General features: G+C 36.0%; 3 protein-coding genes across 4 annotated transcripts in view; 2 read left to right on the forward strand and 1 right to left on the reverse strand.

Moving 5' to 3' along the window:
- The first annotated feature begins 2477 nt into the window (after positions 1-2477).
- LOC102806511 (heme transporter HRG1-like) lies at positions 2478-7695 on the forward strand. Its single transcript, XM_006824574.3, has 3 exons — positions 2478-2622; positions 4333-4500; positions 6548-7695. Exons 1-3 carry the CDS (start codon positions 2487-2489, stop codon positions 6697-6699), a joined length of 456 nt encoding a protein of 151 aa, XP_006824637.2. The 5' UTR covers positions 2478-2486; the 3' UTR covers positions 6700-7695.
- Positions 7696-17223: 9528 nt separating this feature from the next.
- On the reverse strand, positions 17224-17793 carry LOC102806734 (transmembrane protein 79-like). Its single transcript, XM_006824576.3, has one exon. It carries the CDS (start codon positions 17791-17793, stop codon positions 17224-17226), a length of 570 nt encoding a protein of 189 aa, XP_006824639.1.
- A 1302-nt stretch (positions 17794-19095) lies between these two features.
- The window catches only part of LOC102806848 (uncharacterized), a 58551-nt gene continuing 57868 nt past the window's right edge, over positions 19096-19778 (forward strand). For both annotated transcript variants that reach the window (XM_085494549.1, XM_085494550.1), the window contains exon 1: positions 19096-19609. The gene's annotated coding sequence lies outside the window, so the exon portion shown is untranslated. The remainder of the gene's footprint in view (positions 19610-19778) is intronic.

The following is a 19778-nucleotide window of genomic DNA, read 5'->3' on the forward strand; positions in this document are numbered from 1 at the left end:
TATTTGTTTTGACCACAGTGAAAACATTTCATTGCTAAAATCCAGTAAAAATATTGTAAATGTTTAATAATATTTCCAGACATCAAAAAGTTCCATGTAAGACATTGTATCGTTTTTTTACCACATAAGTCCCCGTGTCAAATTGTGAGGCAATGGTATATACCATAGATTTTCTCCGAACGGTGACCACAAATCTTTTATTAATTCATTTTTTATTTTGCTTAAAATATGATAGATCAAATATATAAAAACATATTCTTATTTTTGTGTAGCGTTCTACTGCAGACACTACAGCTCTAGGGCATGCATTTTTTTATTTAAGCGTTGTGCAATAAAATTTGGGGGTGTAGAATTATTGCTATTCGTTAGGAGTGTGAAAATGTGTTTTTGTGTAGAGCATTAGCCGGAAGAGGGCGCTGTCAACTCCGAATCATTTCAAATTTGTAACGTCAGTTTATGAAACCTATTTGTAACTGCTCAGCGTGTAAAACTGTCAGAAAATACATCCATTGAAGAGAGCGAAAAACTGTTCAAAGAATTTCCTGGTAGAGGAGTAATTCACAGGAATGTTTTTCAGGACAGGGGAAAACTGGAAAAATGATGTGAGAGTGGGCAAAACAATCAAATAAATCTGTAGGGGAGTCAGTTACGGATTTTTTTCCGCGGGGAAGATATGTCCCTCTTTAGTCAAAATTAGTTTGCTCAACTTTCTAGACCGGTGAGTTAGTGGTTGATCTATTCCAATGAACGGTGATATCAGCGTCGTCGAAAATATCGACGTAGCTCTTGTTACCCCAATGTTTGATTTGACGATTGACAGCCAGCCACCTCCTGAAGATTCCGCTCTAACGCGGCCAGCTCAGATACGTTCACCAGACGCGTAAAGAACATAATTCCTAGTTTAAAGGCTTACATCAAACCAGGATTCAAAACACTATATGAAATTACTTGATATGTATTTGCTGACGCCTCTAAAAAATTCCCACACCATTCTGGTAAATGAGGAGCAATAACTGTTTGCTGGTAACAAGCGTTTGGCCGAGGAGGAATGTCTGACAGTTCCTTAAACAAACAAGGACGAGAGTGCAGGACCCCAGAAAAGGCAGGTAACACACTTCTAGCCTAAAATAGACCAGTGCTTCGGCACACAAACCAAACGGCCCTTTTCGGGGCCACCACACACCCCAAAAGAGAACTACCGTTATTACTATAGACTCGGTCCAGACACTCAATAACACAACTTGAAAGCGCAATATACACTTTTCACGTAAGAAACAGTTTGCAAGATGCGAACGAATAGAAAAAATGCAATGCAAATCTAGAAATAAACGGTTGGTCGATCAAGCTGAGTTGATTTCTAATTTTATTCGGACTTTTTCGAATAAACTTCTAATCCCAATAGAGGTCATTTCCCTTGGCAAAAGACTCAAACTTCAGGGAGAATGTGTATCAAATATTTAAAGCGGGGGAGTCGTCACCTGCGCATGCGTCAGTTGGCCATAGCGTGTCATTGTTTACAAACAAGCGTCTACCCATGAGCCTTTGCGTTTTTAGCGTGTGTTGTTATCGTCGCTTGGCACTCAATTCCCGCGCGTGCGCAGGTGACAACCCTCCCGCTTTAATGCGAACAACATCTCAACAACACCCTTTAAAAATGAAATCAATGTGGAACCTACAAGACTCACATAACTATAGCCTCGAAAACAACATTGAAGAAAACAAAGTTGAGATATCCGAAATTACTACCAATAAACTCACACAAAACACGAATTCTGCTGAAAGAGCAGCAATAAATAGACTACATACATCATGATAACACAATTGTAATCAATCTGATAAGATCCTAGTTTGGGCTTTTTTCGTTGTTTTTTGTTAATATAATATCATTCATATTTTTTTTCACAGATTTTATTATTTTGTTTTCAATTTATTTGCTTGTATTTGTTTTTTAAGTTTTGGTAATTGCGAAAGCCCACAAGGATTTCCTTGTACGTATCGACGATTGTCGCTATGGGCAGCCGCAACTTTCCGAAGCTTCTAGAGTTTCCATGCTTCGGAGAAGTCCACTTTATGAATACTAGTATTAATGAATATTTTTTCAGCCTTTGGAACAGGGTATATCAACAATTACCAAACTATAAAGGCATTCATACAAAATGATACATGCAAATCGTTGCGTTTCTCATTACTGAATTACAGGTGAGAAAGTTTAAACATTTGTTTTGATCTATTATTTTCCATTTTGTAAGACCTATTTTTGTTTATATTTGAGCCTTTGAGGCTCTAAATGTGTTTATTTAAAATCTCCGACTAAACAGTTATTGTCCGTTCCTCTTGATCTTTGTTGGAACAGCGCGTCCAGTGACGACACACACCCCTTGTCATTCTCCTTCCCAGAGTTCCTTGCGGTTAGATCACCAAAAATATATACTCGTAATAGAACTCTGCCTGGGGAGATTGACCCCCTGTGTCAAAGGTGAAACAAAATGGCGCCGTCCCGGTGCTCAATGTGTTTTCGACTGACGTATTCAATAATTGGTATACTTCTAGGAATTATAGCGCTGTTTGTGTTCGCTATAGTATATGGAAGTTACCATGCAGCGTCTTGGGGAGGGATCAGTAGTGAGTACCATGTTATTTAGTCTGACGTTGTTGTACACTCGGCATAACGGGTGAATGACATATCAGTTTCAACTTCGCTCCTGGTAAATAATTACAATTTTAACAACAAGCCGAAAACATGCCAAACATGCATCATACAACGCACGCGACATCGCGTTGTGTTACTACTTGAAGGTTACGATTCTATTGGCCAATTTTCTGGGCGAATAATGGAAATAGGCACGGATTCGCTTAGCTGCGGGCGAATAACCATTTCATTAAACAAATTCCTCAAACATTGAAGGCTGCATGACTACGTCACTCGTTCGATGAAATAAATGTCGGTTTTTCACAGTCACAGTCCCTCTATCATAGATATGATGGGAAGATACGATTTTGAGGGCAGGTTTTTCAAATGAGGCTGGGGGGGGGGGGGGCACCCAACACAAACAAACAACTCACCTGTCACCTCATCAAATTCTTTGCATGTCTATGTACCTTTTTACACATCGTCTCAAGTACTGGTAATTAAGGTAAAAGCTTACTCATAAATGCAAATATAAAGAATTTATTCATTTTCCAATAAATTGTACTCCAGGGCTTAGGGATCTAATTTCTGAGAAAATAATGATTGTATTATAATGCTTCAACCATAGGTTCTGATATCTAAAATATTATGTCATATCTCAAGTTGTAGGCTGTTTACATAGAAAAAAAATGATGTATTGAAAAATGGATACTTTTTGTTGTCCTGAATTATTTCAAAAAGTGTCAAAAACTGCAGTTTTTCTTAAACATTACGACGTAGTAACGCATTGGATTTGACAAATTTCCATTCCACGTCTGATAATGTGCTATGCATATTTGATGATGGTATATTTTGATAAAGTAAGGATATTTTGGCGAAATATTCCTCTCTGAAAAATCAACACTTCAACTTTGAGCTTTAAATCAAAGAAAATCATTTGATTTTTTTTTGCCATAATAACGGTCTGCATCTTTCACACATTGTACTAAATCTCACAGTGAATGGAAACACGCAAATTTATTCATAAAAAAACGAAAGGGGCAAAAGAGGTCAAACATTTGAAATTATGGAGAGTGGCTGGAAGAAGACAGTGCAGTTTTTTTTTTTCCAACATTTTTTCCTGTATCGCCTGACATGCAATTTTTTTTTTCTCGGTGTCTAGCTTGGAATTTTATTTTTTAAATTTTTCACCCACTTACTTGATTTCGAATGATTTTCCCCTGACAAAGCTTTACAATAAAACTGTTCTTTTAAAAAAACTATGATGTATTCTCAGGGGCGGACATTTTCACCGCATGGCAACCATCGCCGTGAAAACAAAGGCCGAAAACTCTCAGAAAGGAGTACTTTGAGATGGTTGTTGAGACTCCTCTGAACAATGTAACAAGATTACCCCTGCGTGTGTAACATATATAAATTTGGTTGTTCAGGATTACTTCAAAGTTGAGTTTGTGTTGTTTTCTCAAATTTTCACCGGCTCGACCGGCGTTCCACAGCAGTGCACAGAGCCCATACAAATATGTGGTACAGTGGTGCGCGTCTTAGCAACGTAGAACGTCTTGTGACGTAGCTCCGCCCCCGAGGATGTGATATTATAATTTATTGTAATCTGTAATTTGAAATAGCAATAGTATTTTTTTTACATATACAACAAATCAAAGAGTGGTGGCGCTATTTAATTTGCAATTATTGTTTATTTGTAGGTGTGTTTTCAGCAATAGTATTTTTTCTACATATACAACATATCAAAGAGTGGTGGCGCTATTTCTATCATTGGTTATCTTATTTAGAACTGCTGGGGTTTATTGTCATGTTAGGATGCTTGCCAGCATTCGGTGTGTATATGAGTTACGGCATTATACAACATCAACGTAAGTATCAATAAGATATTTACCCGTCCATAAAACGCCATACGAGCGTGTTCGAAAGTGTTATGGACGAATTATAATGTTTTCTTTATTTGGTAATAAGCCATATTCTGTTCACTGCGGGATCTCGCGTGGTCAAGCTTTACGTCCTTAGCAACCAGTTTTGATAATGTGACACAGGTCAAGCTTTTTCCTAGAGACGGTGCTAGCGCCATTGTTTACTCTGCCGTATTCTGTTCACATAACAATATCGACTGTACAAAAACGCTCTTATGGTGAATGCAAGAGCGATTCTCTATTTCATCTAAAACCAAAAACACAACCTGGGAAATGCCTGTTCTCGTGCCGATGACTTTGAAAGACACTTGATCACGCAAGACACTTACAGTACTCGACCACATTAGCGCCCAGTGTCCTCACTCAGAAAATCGTAATTATTTAGTAGTGGGTGCATACACTAGCACCCCCTCGGAAAAGAGTGCGCATGACGATTTTAATTGACTATGGGACAGATTGGGGGAGATATCACGTCTTTGAGGGAAATAAAATTACAAAATTAATTGCGTTGTCATTGAATGAAAAAACAGAAATGGTCACATTTTATTAGGATATTAATTACAAGGTTAAAATATTAGAGTCTGTTGGAACACATTCAAAGTCAAGATTTTCTTCATTATCTTCATTGTCAAATGTTTTGGATCGTACACAAACTCAAGATGAACAGCACTTTTCACCATGACATATGTTTTTGCACGATTTGACCTAATGGGTCAAGTCTGTTACATGTATTAATCAATCAGAATGCTGTAATTCTTTGGAAATTTCCCAAGATTTCTGGTAACGTAGTGCGGAAGTGAATTATCAGTGTATCAAGTACGATCTGTTGGAATAGATTTCAGCGAATAAACGGCATGATTTTTCTAAAAACTAGTAACTAGCAATTTTTGATAGGTAAACTGAATATGGCATGAAGTATTTGCCGCATTCCACTTTTATTAACAGGTCATTGTCGAAGTGTAGTTTATGCACGGTTACTGTGGTCAACGCGTTTACAACATATTTACGGTGGTGGATATCCACGCTGTATTATATAAAAGCATTTACCAAGTTTTGTGATTAGACAGTCAAATTAAAAGCATTTTGAAGGGGATGGGCACTTAGCCGAGCATGTACTTTATCAGAGGCAATGTTCCAACGTCGTCACATCCAGCATCTGCAAGGAATGTAGAATTAGATGTTGAAACACCAAATTTACGTAAAAGGCTCTTGAGCCGTGGCACTGTGTGTTTGTTGACATCATCCATCATATAAATGAAAAAAGAACGATAAAACAAACGGATCGCAAGCGTGGAAATAATGTCAACAAGCAACGCACAGCGTTATGCAAGGACGCCATTTTGAACCAAAGCTTGACCTGTGTCACAGGGCTGACAACCATTGTCCGGGTATCTCGCGAGATCTCGCAGTGAGCAGAATATCCACTATTGTGGATCATGTTTACGTTACATTGGAACACTGGTTACTTTAGACGTAGAAGCGCATGATGGAAACAGAATCCCATCCCCGAACGCACTTGTTCACACATCGTGAAATGTTTTTCATTACAATTTGGAGATGTTATTTTTCATTAAATTATTACTTTCACAAATTATGCAGTGAAGCAATATGGTAATGCATGGCGTGGTAGCAGCGACATAAACAACATTTTTTGTATGAAGACAAAGTTTAGTGTGATTCACGTTGACTGATGTCTTTGAATTTTCTCATTTTTGGTACACTCGAAGATTATTTTATCGGGGTCACTGGGCATGTTTTTGAGAAAATCTTATGTTTATATTTCTTAGGACATATGAGGATAATAAAATTAAAAAAAACACCCAAAAGTCTTTTCAATGAAAATTAATTCCAGCTAAAGTATCTTACAGTATGAATATTTTCATTCAAAAGTTATAATGAAATTGTCTTAAGCATGAATTATGATATCCTAAAACATTTTCTTACCAAACTACATATTCATGTATTTTACAGAATATTAATTTTATTTTTCCAGATATTACCCCGATAGAAAAGTCATCAGAATATTATGTCACTCTGGTATGGGTGTTCATGACGTGGAAATGGTCCTTACTGTTGTTTGTGTTTGCTAGAAGTTATAGAAGACTATACAATGAGGAATATGTGCTGCCACCATTTGTGGATTAACAGCGCCCTCAATCATAAGTAGTGTGAAACGCTCGTCAACTGTAATCACATACAAAGAAAGCTTTACTGGTATTTGCTGATTCAATGCAAACGTCCATTTAAATTACCATAATGCAATTCCAATTCCGTTTGACGTCACAGAACCGCATTTACTGATTCAATGCAAACGTCCATTTAAATTACCATAATGCAATTCCAATTCCGTTTGACGTCACAGAACCGCATTTACTGATTCAATGCAAACGTCCATTTAAATTACCATAATGCAATTCCAATTCCGTTTGACGTCACAGAACCGCATTTACTGATTCAATGCAAACGTCCATTTAAATTACCATAATGCAATTCCAATTCCGTTTGACGTCACAGAACCGCATTTACTGATTCAATGCAAACGTCCATTTAAATTACCATAATGCAATTCCAATTCCGTTTGACGTCACAGAACCGCATTTACTGATTCAATGCAAACGTCCATTTAAATTACCATAATGCAATTCCAATTCCGTTTGACGTCACAGAACCGCATTTACTGATTCAATGCAAACGTCCATTTAAATTACCATAATGCAATTCCAATTCCGTTTGACGTCACAGAACCGCATTTACTGATTCAATGCAAACGTCCATTTAAATTACCATAATGCAATTCCAATTCCGTTTGACGTCACAGAACCGCATTTACTGATTCAATGCAAACGTCCATTTAAATTACCATAATGCAATTCCAATTCCGTTTGACGTCACAGAACCGCATTTACTGATTCAATGCAAACGTCCATTTAAATTACCATAATGCAATTCCAATTCCGTTTGACGTCACAGAACCACATTTACTGATTCAATGCAAACGTCCATTTAAATTACCATAATGCAATTCCAATTTCGTTTGACGTCACAGAACCGCATTTACTGATTCAATGCAAACGTCCATTTAAATTACCATAATGCAATTCCAATTTCGTTTGACGTCACAGAACCACATTTACTGATTCAATGCAAACGTCCATTTAAATTACCATAATGCAATTCCAATTTCGTTTGACGTCACAGAACCACATTTACTGATTCAATGCAAACGTCCATTTAAATTACCATAATGCAATTCCAATTTCGTTTGACGTCACAGAACCACATTTACTGATTCAATGCAAACGTCCATTTAAATTACCATAATGCAATTCCAATTTCGTTTGACGTCACAGAACCGCATTTACTGATTCAATGCAAACGTCCATTTAAATTACCATAATGCAATTCCAATTCCGTTTGACGTCACAGAACCGCATTTACTGATTCAATGCAAACGTCCATTTAAATTACCATAATGCAATTCCAATTCCGTTTGACGTCACAGAACCGCATTTACTGATTCAATGCAAACGTTCATTTAAATTACCATAATGCAATTCCAATTCCGTTTGACGTCACAGAACCGCATTTACTGATTCAATGCAAACGTTCATTTAAATTACCATAATGCAATTCCAATTCCGTTTGACGTCACAGAACCGCATTTACTGATTCAATGCAAACGTTCATTTAAATTACCATAATGCAATTCCAATTCCGTTTGACGTCACAGAACCGCATTTACTGATTCAATGCAAACGTTCATTTAAATTACCATAATGCAATTCCAATTCCGTTTGACGTCACAGAACCGCATTTACTGATTCAATGCAAACGTTCATTTAAATTACCATAATGCAATTCCAATTCCGTTTGACGTCACAGAACCGCATTTACTGATTCAATGCAAACGTCCATTTAAATTACCATAATGCAATTCCAATTCCGTTTGACGTCACAGAACCGCATTTACTGATTCAATGCAAACGTCCATTTAAATGACCATAATGCAATTCCCATTCCGTTTGACGTCACAGAACCGCATTTACTGATTCAATGCAAACGTCCATTTAAATTACCATAATGCAATTCCAATTCCGTTTGACGTCACAGAACCACATTTACTGATTCAATGCAAACGTCCATTTAAATTACCATAATGCAATTCCAATTCCGTTTGACGTCACAGAACCGCATTTACTGATTCAATGCAAACGTCCATTTAAATGACCATAATGCAATTCCAATTCCGTTTGACGTCACAGAACTTCTGAAATACTGGACATACGAAAACAACAAAACACAAACTTTGGAAAAATTTTATGAGGTGATATTTAGAAACAGTAAATTCCATGACCAAACGCAATTGAAATATCTAGGAAAGAAAATGAAAAATCCTGCGTTACTGTGAGGGTATTCTTTTGCTTTTTAAATGCAGAATTCCTTGGAGAGAATTACCTTTGAATTTAGATTCACATTCACTCGTGCCGTCAGGGCTTCCATGAAGGATAAATGGCTGTGGTTTCTATTCTACAATATTTTTTCTTATCCTAATTATCAACATGTTTAGCAAACAGGGAGAAGGAATGAAAAATGTCAGATTCACACACATTTACCGGTATATGAAAGTTGCATTAACACTTTGCAAATCGGTGAGGTACCATCAACTTTTAAAAAAATACATCATCAAATGTTGACATTGGGGATGGGTAATGGGAAATTAACTGCAGATTATTAATTTAGACGGATCTTTTAAATTAAGTTTTGTAAACAATAAATAAATGTGAGCCAAATCTTCATGTAACATTAAATTAAATGAATTCTGTGTTCCCGTAACCTTACCAGTGAACACTAACAAGACTGATTTTGTTGTGATCTGGAGTCAAAGTGTAATCTCCAAAATCAAGTTGGGTTGGCTTGGTGGAAGTTAATTTAAGAGAGCGGTGGTCATTGCATCGCGCTGAGCATGTGCGACATTTGTGTTGATAAACATTGATTTTCCCACAATCCAATGCACTCTTCAAATGAGGTATGAGGTTTGACCCTGGTGTGACTTGCACTGAATACTGCCGGTGACCAATCACCTAATTAAAGCTGACCCATATATCTTGCGCATGCATGGCGCGACGACTACCGCCCTTTAACAGGTAACAGTCACAAAGTAAATGTTGTTGACATAATTATGTAAATAAGGGTACTCTTGTCGTCCAATTATAACCTGTACCACATACTGTTTGGTGTTTCTATGGTTACCTCATTTGTAAACATACCAGTTTATTAATAGAATGTATCAAAATCAACGTGAATATGCTTCTAAGATGAATAAAATTTGTATTTTGTTAATTATGTATTCTCCTGTTTGTGTGTGACTGTGTGAGTGTTAGGTGTTTGAACACCGTAATTTTCCTAAAAGAATTTGGATGCAACATTTTGTTGGTTTATATATATTTTTCTATTTTTTTTTTTATAATTTTAAACCAAATGCACATAATTTTCTTTTACTGTAAAATACTTTATTTTCGCTTGGAATTTATTTTGCTGAAGGTATGATTCAAAGAAAATAAAATCCAGTCAATATACATTTTATACTTGATTTTACACTTAACTAATCAAGAATCAGTGAAAATAAACTCAATATAAAACATCCGAAAAGTCTTTTCAGCAAAAATGAATTCCAGCAAAAATAATTTTACATTATTTTACGGTAGTTACATAATTAAATGAATGTTTTTTTGTTTGTTTTTTTCTCTTTACACAATTTTATTTCATTTTATTACATACATTACAGTAAACATTAATTACATAATACAAAACGACAAAGACAAGCAAACAAGAGTAACGGAAATAAAACAATTAAATGAATGTTGTTGTTTTTTATGCTAAAAAGGTCATGGGCCACTATTATCTGGCATTATTCACTAATTTGAAATTTTGCTATTTTTGCTGTTAAGTAAAATTTGCTAAATTAAATCTACTTGAACATGTAGAATAACAATAAACTCATTGTTTCTCAGACACGTTTGTGAACTTAAAATTCAGTGAAATTGTTCAAAACATAAAAATTGTGAAATTAAACGCCAGTGAAAATAAATGGTTTTACAGTACCATCATTCACCTGATTAGGAACAATGTAAAAAGACTGATGTAGGATAAAAAAACTTAATTTCTTAATTTTTTCAGACAACCGCTGTATTAAAAACCGCGGCTTCTATTAAAATGGAATGCAACAGAGGGGATGTGGTTTCTATTAGAGCATCTACACATATGAGAAATGGTGAATTTTTGGTTCTCAATTTTTCAAAAGAATGTAAACAGCTTCCATTAAGCTTTGGTCAAATTGTTTTTCGTCGTTTTTAAGATTACATCGATCCAAATTGCCTACGGATGAGTATTACAGCAGTGATTTTATGAAACAATTTTCATAAATTTTAATTTTTTGAAACGTCAAAATACACAAACCGAAAACATGCCACCAATAGACAAGGATTATCTTGCGACGGGATCACATGACATGGGGCTTTAAGTGTAACCTAGGTCTATTGTTGTATTCCCATGATGCATTGTGGTACTCCCATGGTACAGTGTGATACTCCCATGGTGCATTGAGGTACTCCTATGATGCATATCATAAGTATGTGATAATATTATTATTTAGATTATTTTTGATGTAAAAGTGCAACAAATAATATTAGACTATACTTCAAAACAGGAAGTGCATTTGACAATGATGCACCATGGGAGTTCAATTAACACAAGATCAATGCAGGCCAAAATTAAATAATTTTTCACGCATTTTTCATTGTCCAAAATAAACAAAGAATAGAAAACAAATGTGAAAAAAAAATTTTAAGCGAGGGAGTCTCCACCTGTGCATGCATCAGATAGCCATAGCGTGTCGTTGTTTACAAACAAGCATCTACTCATGTGCCTTTGTGTTTTTAGCGTGTGTTGTTATCGTCACTTGGGACTCAATTCCCGTTATTTTCTCGTGCAGGTGACGACCCTCTCGCTTTAAACGGTTAGGAGCTGAACTTGTTGGTAATATTAACAGATTTTCAGCTATAGAGGGGGTAGTGACAATTATGTGACACCACTAGTATCAGTTTCATAAATCTTGTGTTTCTGACAAAATAGACACCATTTTGGACAACATATAAAATTCATAAAGATAATATTATTGTGAGGATCGGTATAATCACTTGAGTGTCAAAGTTCACTTTTGTCACGAAACACAAACTAAACAAAATGTATTTTTTTCATGTTTTCATTTTGACCAAAACTTGTGGGAAACCAAAAATTATGTCTATTTGGTCTAAAATTAACAATGAAATTGTAGTAAAATACAAAAGCAGAATGTTGCCACAAAATGTTGGCGAGAAAAAAGATGGCAGGTAATTCAGTTGAGGACTATAACAAACATTCAAACATGAACACCGACACTGTAGAAGACTATTGGCTGGTTCCCGCCTCAAGTGTCATGGCGTACCAAGCCATTCCTACTTGCCATTCGCAAGAATGCCGGGAACCAGCGAATAAAAGACTATTGGCTGGTTCCCACCTCAAGTGTCATGGCGTACCAAGCCATTCCTACTTGCCATTCGCATAAAAGACTACTGTTACAGCAAGAAATTTTCGCAATTTTAGGATTTTTTGTGTCAATGTCACATTCAGAGTATTTTTATTTATTTAGCCAAGTATTTTTCAGATTAGAATTCATATTACCCACCCATACTATCATTTCTTATCAACGTGCTTGGGCCAGTTACAGACAGGAAAATGCACAATACAAACATGTATGTGCGTTTACAGGGAAACTGCTACTACTATAGAATACTTTATTTTCGCTTGGAATTTATTTTCACCATTTTCGCTGAAGGGATGATTCCGTGAAAATAAAATCCAGCGAATATACTTTTTTTTCCTATATTTCACATTAAACTCATCAAAAATCAGTGAAAATAAATTCCATACAAAACGCCCAAAAAACCGTTTCAGCGAAAATTAATTCCAGCGAAAATAAAGTATTCCACAGTATTAGTGACAAGAACAACTGGATCTTGTACATGCAGAGAGAATAGGAACAGTTCATGTGACCAACAGTTTTACATCCCCTCTGAAAGAACACTACCGGTATTCTCTTAAATATAAAAGCTGTTAACCTGACCTACAGAATGTTTTTTTTCACTGCTCAGTGTGCCAGGTGCCATAGTCACTCAATCCCACAATCTCCATGGTGATGGATTGACACATCAGGTCACTTTAAGGAAGTTTGTTCTGCTCCTAATCAGGATAAAAATGGTAGACGCTGAAAAAATTTAAAATGAAACATTGTGTATAAATAATGACTTTTGTTGCCATAGCGATGTCCAAATACAATCATATAACTATGACAAAATGCAAGAAAATGGAACTTTACTACAAACTGTTTTGCTGAATGATAATTTACGTCATAAGAAATACGACTTAGAAGACCAGCTACATGTACATGTGACAGGAGTATATCATTCTTAATATAGCATTATAGCAGCCATTTTTTTTTTTTTGCTCTCCATAGACCGTTTAGTTTTCACTGATAGAATTTTTTGCGATTTCAAAATTCTATAGCATTTGTAATGACACAATTTTGTAAAAGACACTTTGTGTCATAGTACACCAGAGAAATTTTCATTGACTTGTGAAACTTGTCTTTCTCGAAATGAAAGCTGTTTACAGTATGAGGAGATTAGAATACTAGTATACATGAATGTTCAAGATTATAATTATAATTAGGTTGGATACCCTGGGATATATTCAGTCTGTCATTAATAACAGTGTAACCTTGACAAATATCTGAGAACAGATTTTTGTTTTAAATAATTTCATACCCAGTGACAGTTTTGGAAATTGAATGTCACTGTATTTTTGTATGTGCAGTTTAACAATTTTGCCAAAGAGTTGGTATTCCAGTTTGGGACTACATGACAGGGATGTGACTATGTGACAGGGCTGTGTGTCCATCTTCCTATCATAATGTCATTATGGCAATTTAATGCATACATACAGTGCATTTTACCACAGAAAGCATATTCCATGTTTGGGCCTATGTGACAGGGCTGTGTGTCCATCTTCCTATCATAATGTCATTATGGCAATTTAATGCATACATACAGTGCATTTTACCACAGAAAGCATATTCCATGTTTGGGCCTATGTGACAGGACTGTGTGACCATCTTCCTATCATAATGGTATTATGGTAATTTAATACATACACACAGTGCATTTAACCACAGAAACCATATTCCATGTTTGGGCCTATGTGACAGGGCTGTGTGTCCATCTTCCTATCATAATGTCATTATGGCAATTTAATGCATACATACAGTGCATTTTACCACAGAAAGCATATTCCATGTTTGGGCCTATGTGACAGGGCTGTGTGACCATCTTCCTATCATAATGTCATTATGGCAATTTAATGCATACATACAGTGCATTTTACCACAGAAAGCATATTCCATGTTTGGGCCTATGTGACAGGACTGTGTGACCATCTTCCTATCATAATGGTATTATGGTAATTTAATACATACACACAGTGCATTTAACCACAGAAACCATATTCCATGTTTGGGCCTATGTGACAGGGCTGTGTCCATCTTCCTATCATAATGGTATTATGGCAATTTAATGCACTATCCTCACATCAAATAGAACCAGTTGAAACACAAGCACTTGCAGACTAAGGTTCCCCCAATGTTGCATTTGTTAGTGAATGAAACTCGTCTGGTGGATTTAGCCTTTCCATTGAGTTTGTAGAACACTTGCCCAGGGTAGTGAGGGAGGGCGTGTAGCCTTCTTAGTATTCAACCCCAAGTAAGATTTGAACTCAGGTCTACTGATCACATGTCTGTTGCTACAACCACTATGCACATGGTGACCAGTGATCTGAGAAAAGATATTTTGGCAGTGAACGTACTCAAACTACATAATTACCCTTGTAAAAATTACAAGACATATTTACTTAGAAAGTTCACATATTTACTTGCTGCTCAGAAAATTATACAATACAAAATTCACAAATATAAATAAAAAAATTACAATGTTACAATGTTATTCTCTCCATAAGATGAATGTAAAAACCAAATTAAAAACCTGTTAAAACTAAGTAAACTGAATCATTCACAGTAATTGCAAGATATGTATTGATAAAACAGTGATTTTCCCACAATCCAATGCGCTCTCCCAATATCAAGCATAAATGCAAGTTTTGATCTGGAAGCGATGTGAACTCAATATCAACATTGACTACTTGAATTGTGTTCTAATCGTTCCAAAAATTACCAGGGGTGAGTTGAATAACACGATTGGCTGAAAAAATTATCTAATTTGCATAAATAAATATGAAAAACTCATCTTTTCTATAAAAAAATGCCAAAATGCTTCATGGTAGCCAACACGGTAGTTCCATATTAACTAATTCTATCAGTACGAGCTGAAAAAATAATCGAAAAATTTGAGTAAAAGTGTTTTTTGAGACACGTTTTTGATCAGAATCCAGCAAATTAACCAGTAACCACAGGCTTTTTTCTTTAATGTAAACTTAGCAAGTTACAAAATTTATAGAAAATGCAGACACAATTGTAAGATTGCTCGCTGCCGTGTAATCCTTTAATCGCCATAATTTTCTCGCCAAATGTTGACAAATTTATTTTATTTTCTACAATTTCTGTTAATTTTGTCCCAAAATGGACATAATTTTCTATCGGTTACAAATTTTGTAAAAATATAGAAAAAAAATATGTAAATTTATTTTGTGAATTGTAAAAAAAGTTAACATTGGCCTCAAAGGATTACAATAGAAACACTACGCTCCAAGCGTAACTTAACATTTACCTAGCTTTAATTGTCATTTATAATTTCATTTTATTCGTCGTTACTAAATATGAGACATATTTAGGCAGATTACATCTGCCCCCTCAAGCGATTATTCAACTGAAAATACAGCAATAACTTTTTCACCACCAGTTCCTTCTTTTCATCACAAATTCAGAAAATAGTCCCGTTTATAGTCTGCACTTTCCTTCAAAAGACTGAAACAAAAATAGACAAATTTTTTTAGTAAAAAAATGCAAATTGACTTAAATTTAATCAGTCGGCTTCAAAATTAGGGTTCATTTCCAGAAATATTGATAGAATATGAGAAAAAAGTGCAGACAAATGGGTAAGAAAGTCTGGTGGTGAAAAGGTATATGAATATGCAAACAAACAATTGCAATTATACAAAACAATGTGGAAGGTTATACCAGTTATCTGTTAATCAATGTACACTAAAAATATGCTAATATAATTGATTAGAATTGGAGGTTTCCAAATTGATAGCATTTGCACATTCATCATTTGTGCGCTTGCGCATATCTTGTGACCTGGGGTCAACAAACTGGAAGGTAGAGCAGATTTTGAAGGTTCCGAATGCGCAGTGAGTCGTAGTGCACCGAACATTACAGATTCCAACTAGCAACGTAAAAATTCCTCTGAAATAAAACTGCCATCATCTTTCAACTCGTACCAGCCTCTGAAAATTTGCACACTATTCTGCCTAAGCAGGAATGATGCGCATGCAAATTATCTTTGGCTATAGCGTAATATTTTCATATTTTCTGCAGGTATTTTGAAATACTATGTCACGGTCATATTTTACTTTGTAAAACACTCACATTCCATCTCTATTTTAGTCCATTTTCTTTAAAAAATCATCTTTTTCAACTGGAAATCCTCATTTCCCAGCTATCTTAAAAAGTTCTTCTAGCTGCCCTTGCTTGTACACGCACACACACTTACTCTGCTGTTTTTGAAAAACAGTTTAAAATAAAAATGTCTATCGGTGCTCTTTTGACTTTTTATATTTTTGTCCTACCCTCGGCCGTTGCTAGGTACTGATAGGTTACGCATGCGCAAATAGAATTACAATGCATCTGGCGGTAATTCGGGAATTAGAATGGTACCTTTTCATTAAATTATAGTTGGAAAACAAGTTTTTGCTTTCAATTTTATGCAAGTGGTTGGCCAGTAGAAATTCTGGAGTGTGGCAGAATGGAGAACAAAATTGAGGAAGAAAAAATCATAGAAAAAAATCCCGCAGGAATAAATAACAGAAAAAAATTCCGGACATTGATTTCTAACATATTGCACAGAGTGAAAACAGAACATTTCAGTAAATCCATGAAGGAAATATAAAAGCATAAAACTAAGTAAAGGGAACAAATATTTTGCAGTTTTCCTGTCATTGCCCCGCCCAGAGTTTCTAGGTCCACACCTATTGCATTGATTTGACAACTCTCTACCACTAGTACCACCGTGGAGGGACGGTGTCTCTACACACGTGTATTCGTTTAGTGCTCCGTTTACAGTCCGCTGTGGCATCGGCATACTGTGCTAGAACAGAAAGAACGTTTTCCACACTATAGCAAATTTTTCATTTATATCATTCCTGATTTTACTCGGCGACTTCATATTGTCAGACGTGCAGATCGCAGTCATTTTATGGTATGACACGGTGGCGTTTATACCGTTGGCGGCACTGCTCGGTTCGCGACTACAAAATCGATTCACACTCCATGCGTGTGTTGACATGCATTGTTCATCGTCCATATGGCACGCTTCATTTACCAGTTTTCAGGTTGTATCCATTGATTCATTCGACGATTTGACCATCGATCGGTAATCTGAACCCCAGTCCGCTCCACACAACGCAAAACACCGCATAATATAGCGATAACCAAGTACCAAACATTGTCACGCCCATCCCGAACGCCCTCCCAATGGGGTGCTGCAAATACCCCATCCAGAAAGTAATCCTTCCAACAACGAAGAGAAACACAAGAATTGGTATTATTTTCATGCTGGTTTCCTCAATGTACGTACTTATGACGAGGTTTGCAAACGTACTTAGTACCAGACTTTCCAGAGTGTTTTGTGCATAACGACAATGAACTTCGACATGGTGTTGACCGCGACCTGATACAGGGTCCATTGCTTGGGTAAACAATCTTTTCAAAGAGATAACCTGTATTCCTGCGTACAATAATACAGCGTTGAAAATCTGACATCTCAGTGCGAATATAAGGCGATCGGTGACCGTGGGCAATGACGGCATTGGTATCGGTATGATGAAGTATCCAATCGCGATTGTTCCGCCGACAACTAACCCGCCAGCAACAGTATTTCTAACCACTTCCAGTCGATCTTCGGAACGAGACGCCATTTTTGTTGTTACTATCAGTTAACCTTTGACCCTGCACACTTTCTGCGCATGTCTTAGCTCAGCTACCACTTAGGTGTGAACAAGGTGTTGGTGTTGTAAATTTATTCTCGGGAGCGATCATCCGGGCATTTTCACCGCCTAGCAACCACAACCGGTTAAAAGAACGGTCGAAAACTAAAAAATTAAACTGCGCATTGGACTAGCTGTTCTGAACAGAAAGGGATTATAAAATAAAAATGAATTGTAAAAATGGTTTTATAAAATGCCATCTTGTGAGCCACCTCGGTTGCCGTACATGTGACAATTTTATGAACAAATATGTATTCCACGCCAAGAATACATCAATTATTTCAGTGTTCACCACCCACGTATGTGTACGTGCAACTCCGTTCAACAGCCGCCATACATACGTCCCGGACATACGTACATTGAATTTTATTTGTATCACCTAGGTTACCTCAGGCTGTTTAACCACAGACCACTAAACTGACTGAGGTTTGAGGTAGATGCTACTCGCGATTTCCGCTATAAAAAACCTACTAAAACCATTGTCAGTGTTCCAATACTTACAATGATACATCGAAACGTGCCTTGTAAGACATTATATATCTTTTTTTCACCATGTATTACGCAGCAAAATTTTGAGATTTTTAGATATCTCAATATATATTCGTTCCCATTGAACAGGAACTAAAAAAAGCCATATGTTTTTACGGGAAATAAAATGGAAAGTCCCATTTACATTAAAAAATCGGGTTTTACACTTTACAGATGAAGCAAATTCCTAATTACATTTTACAAATACTTGATAATTTGTGTTTAAGAATCGAAATTTGAATTGCGTAAGAATTACGACATTTAGTGTGGGAAATGCTTACAAAAAAATAAGATCTTTGTACAAATTATGGAAGAATAAAATAACTGATTACATTTTACATCTTGGTCATGTCTACGAATTTACGTTTTCCATTTTTTTAAATTACATTATTACGAAAATAAAAATAATTGATTACAGCTTACGAAAATACCCCTTGCCGACCCTCATAGAAAACAATGGTAAACAGACAAAACATGCTATTATCACTACATTTTGTACATCGATTTTCTCCGAACTGATTACGGTGACCCAGATACTTTTATTCCATTTTGTTCATCTTCGTGACATGAAATATCCAATATGTGAAAATGAAGAAAATGACAATATTTTTACTTCTATGTAGCATTCCATTCTGCCTTTTATAGCAAAATATATTTACATATTCAGTCATATTTTTTTTTATTTTGAAAAGAATCGCATATGAACCAAAGAAACATAAAAATCGGCATTTGTTTATCAAAGGATAGCCGGTATACATGAACATCTGACAACGATCAATCGTTAAAAACAACTCAACCAACTAACCAATTAACAACGTCGGGAGTATGGAGACATGAGCAAAGGATTCTGGGACTTCACGTCATGCATACGTAATGAGCCAATTAAGAAGTCTACACAGTGGGCGCAGAAGCCAACATGTTTACTTTTTAAATTATCGATAATTTTGACATACAGGATGGTTGTCATCGGTCGTTAAGCAACATAAAACGAGCGGAATCGTATGCAAAGACAATCAGCGCTGTTGGAAATTATATGACGGCTATCCTAACGAGATTTTAAGAGTTTTTTTCTGGGATTTCGAAACCGGAAGCAGTTTGGCGGAAATCAAAAATGGCGGTGTAGCAACGAGTGGCGGATCGACGCCAATACATTTAAAAAGGTATCAATCATGTAACTGGTGCAGAGAAGTATACAGTAGCAATACATTTTATTTTGAAGGTGCGTATTTTACTGGGAATCTGTAAATGTATGTTTTAGCGAGTGCCGGACCAACTGGTTTTTGGGGTCACGGTGACATGCATCGTGACGTGAATGCCGTGAATTTCTAAAAACTGCTCAAGAAATTACACAAGTCGATGATAATTTTGAATACATTAACAGTTTCTGT

The sequence above is a fragment of the Saccoglossus kowalevskii genome, chromosome 20 (assembly GCF_978046115.1).
Source record: "Saccoglossus kowalevskii chromosome 20, keSacKowa6.1, whole genome shotgun sequence".
Taxonomy (NCBI): Eukaryota; Metazoa; Hemichordata; class Enteropneusta; family Harrimaniidae; genus Saccoglossus; species Saccoglossus kowalevskii.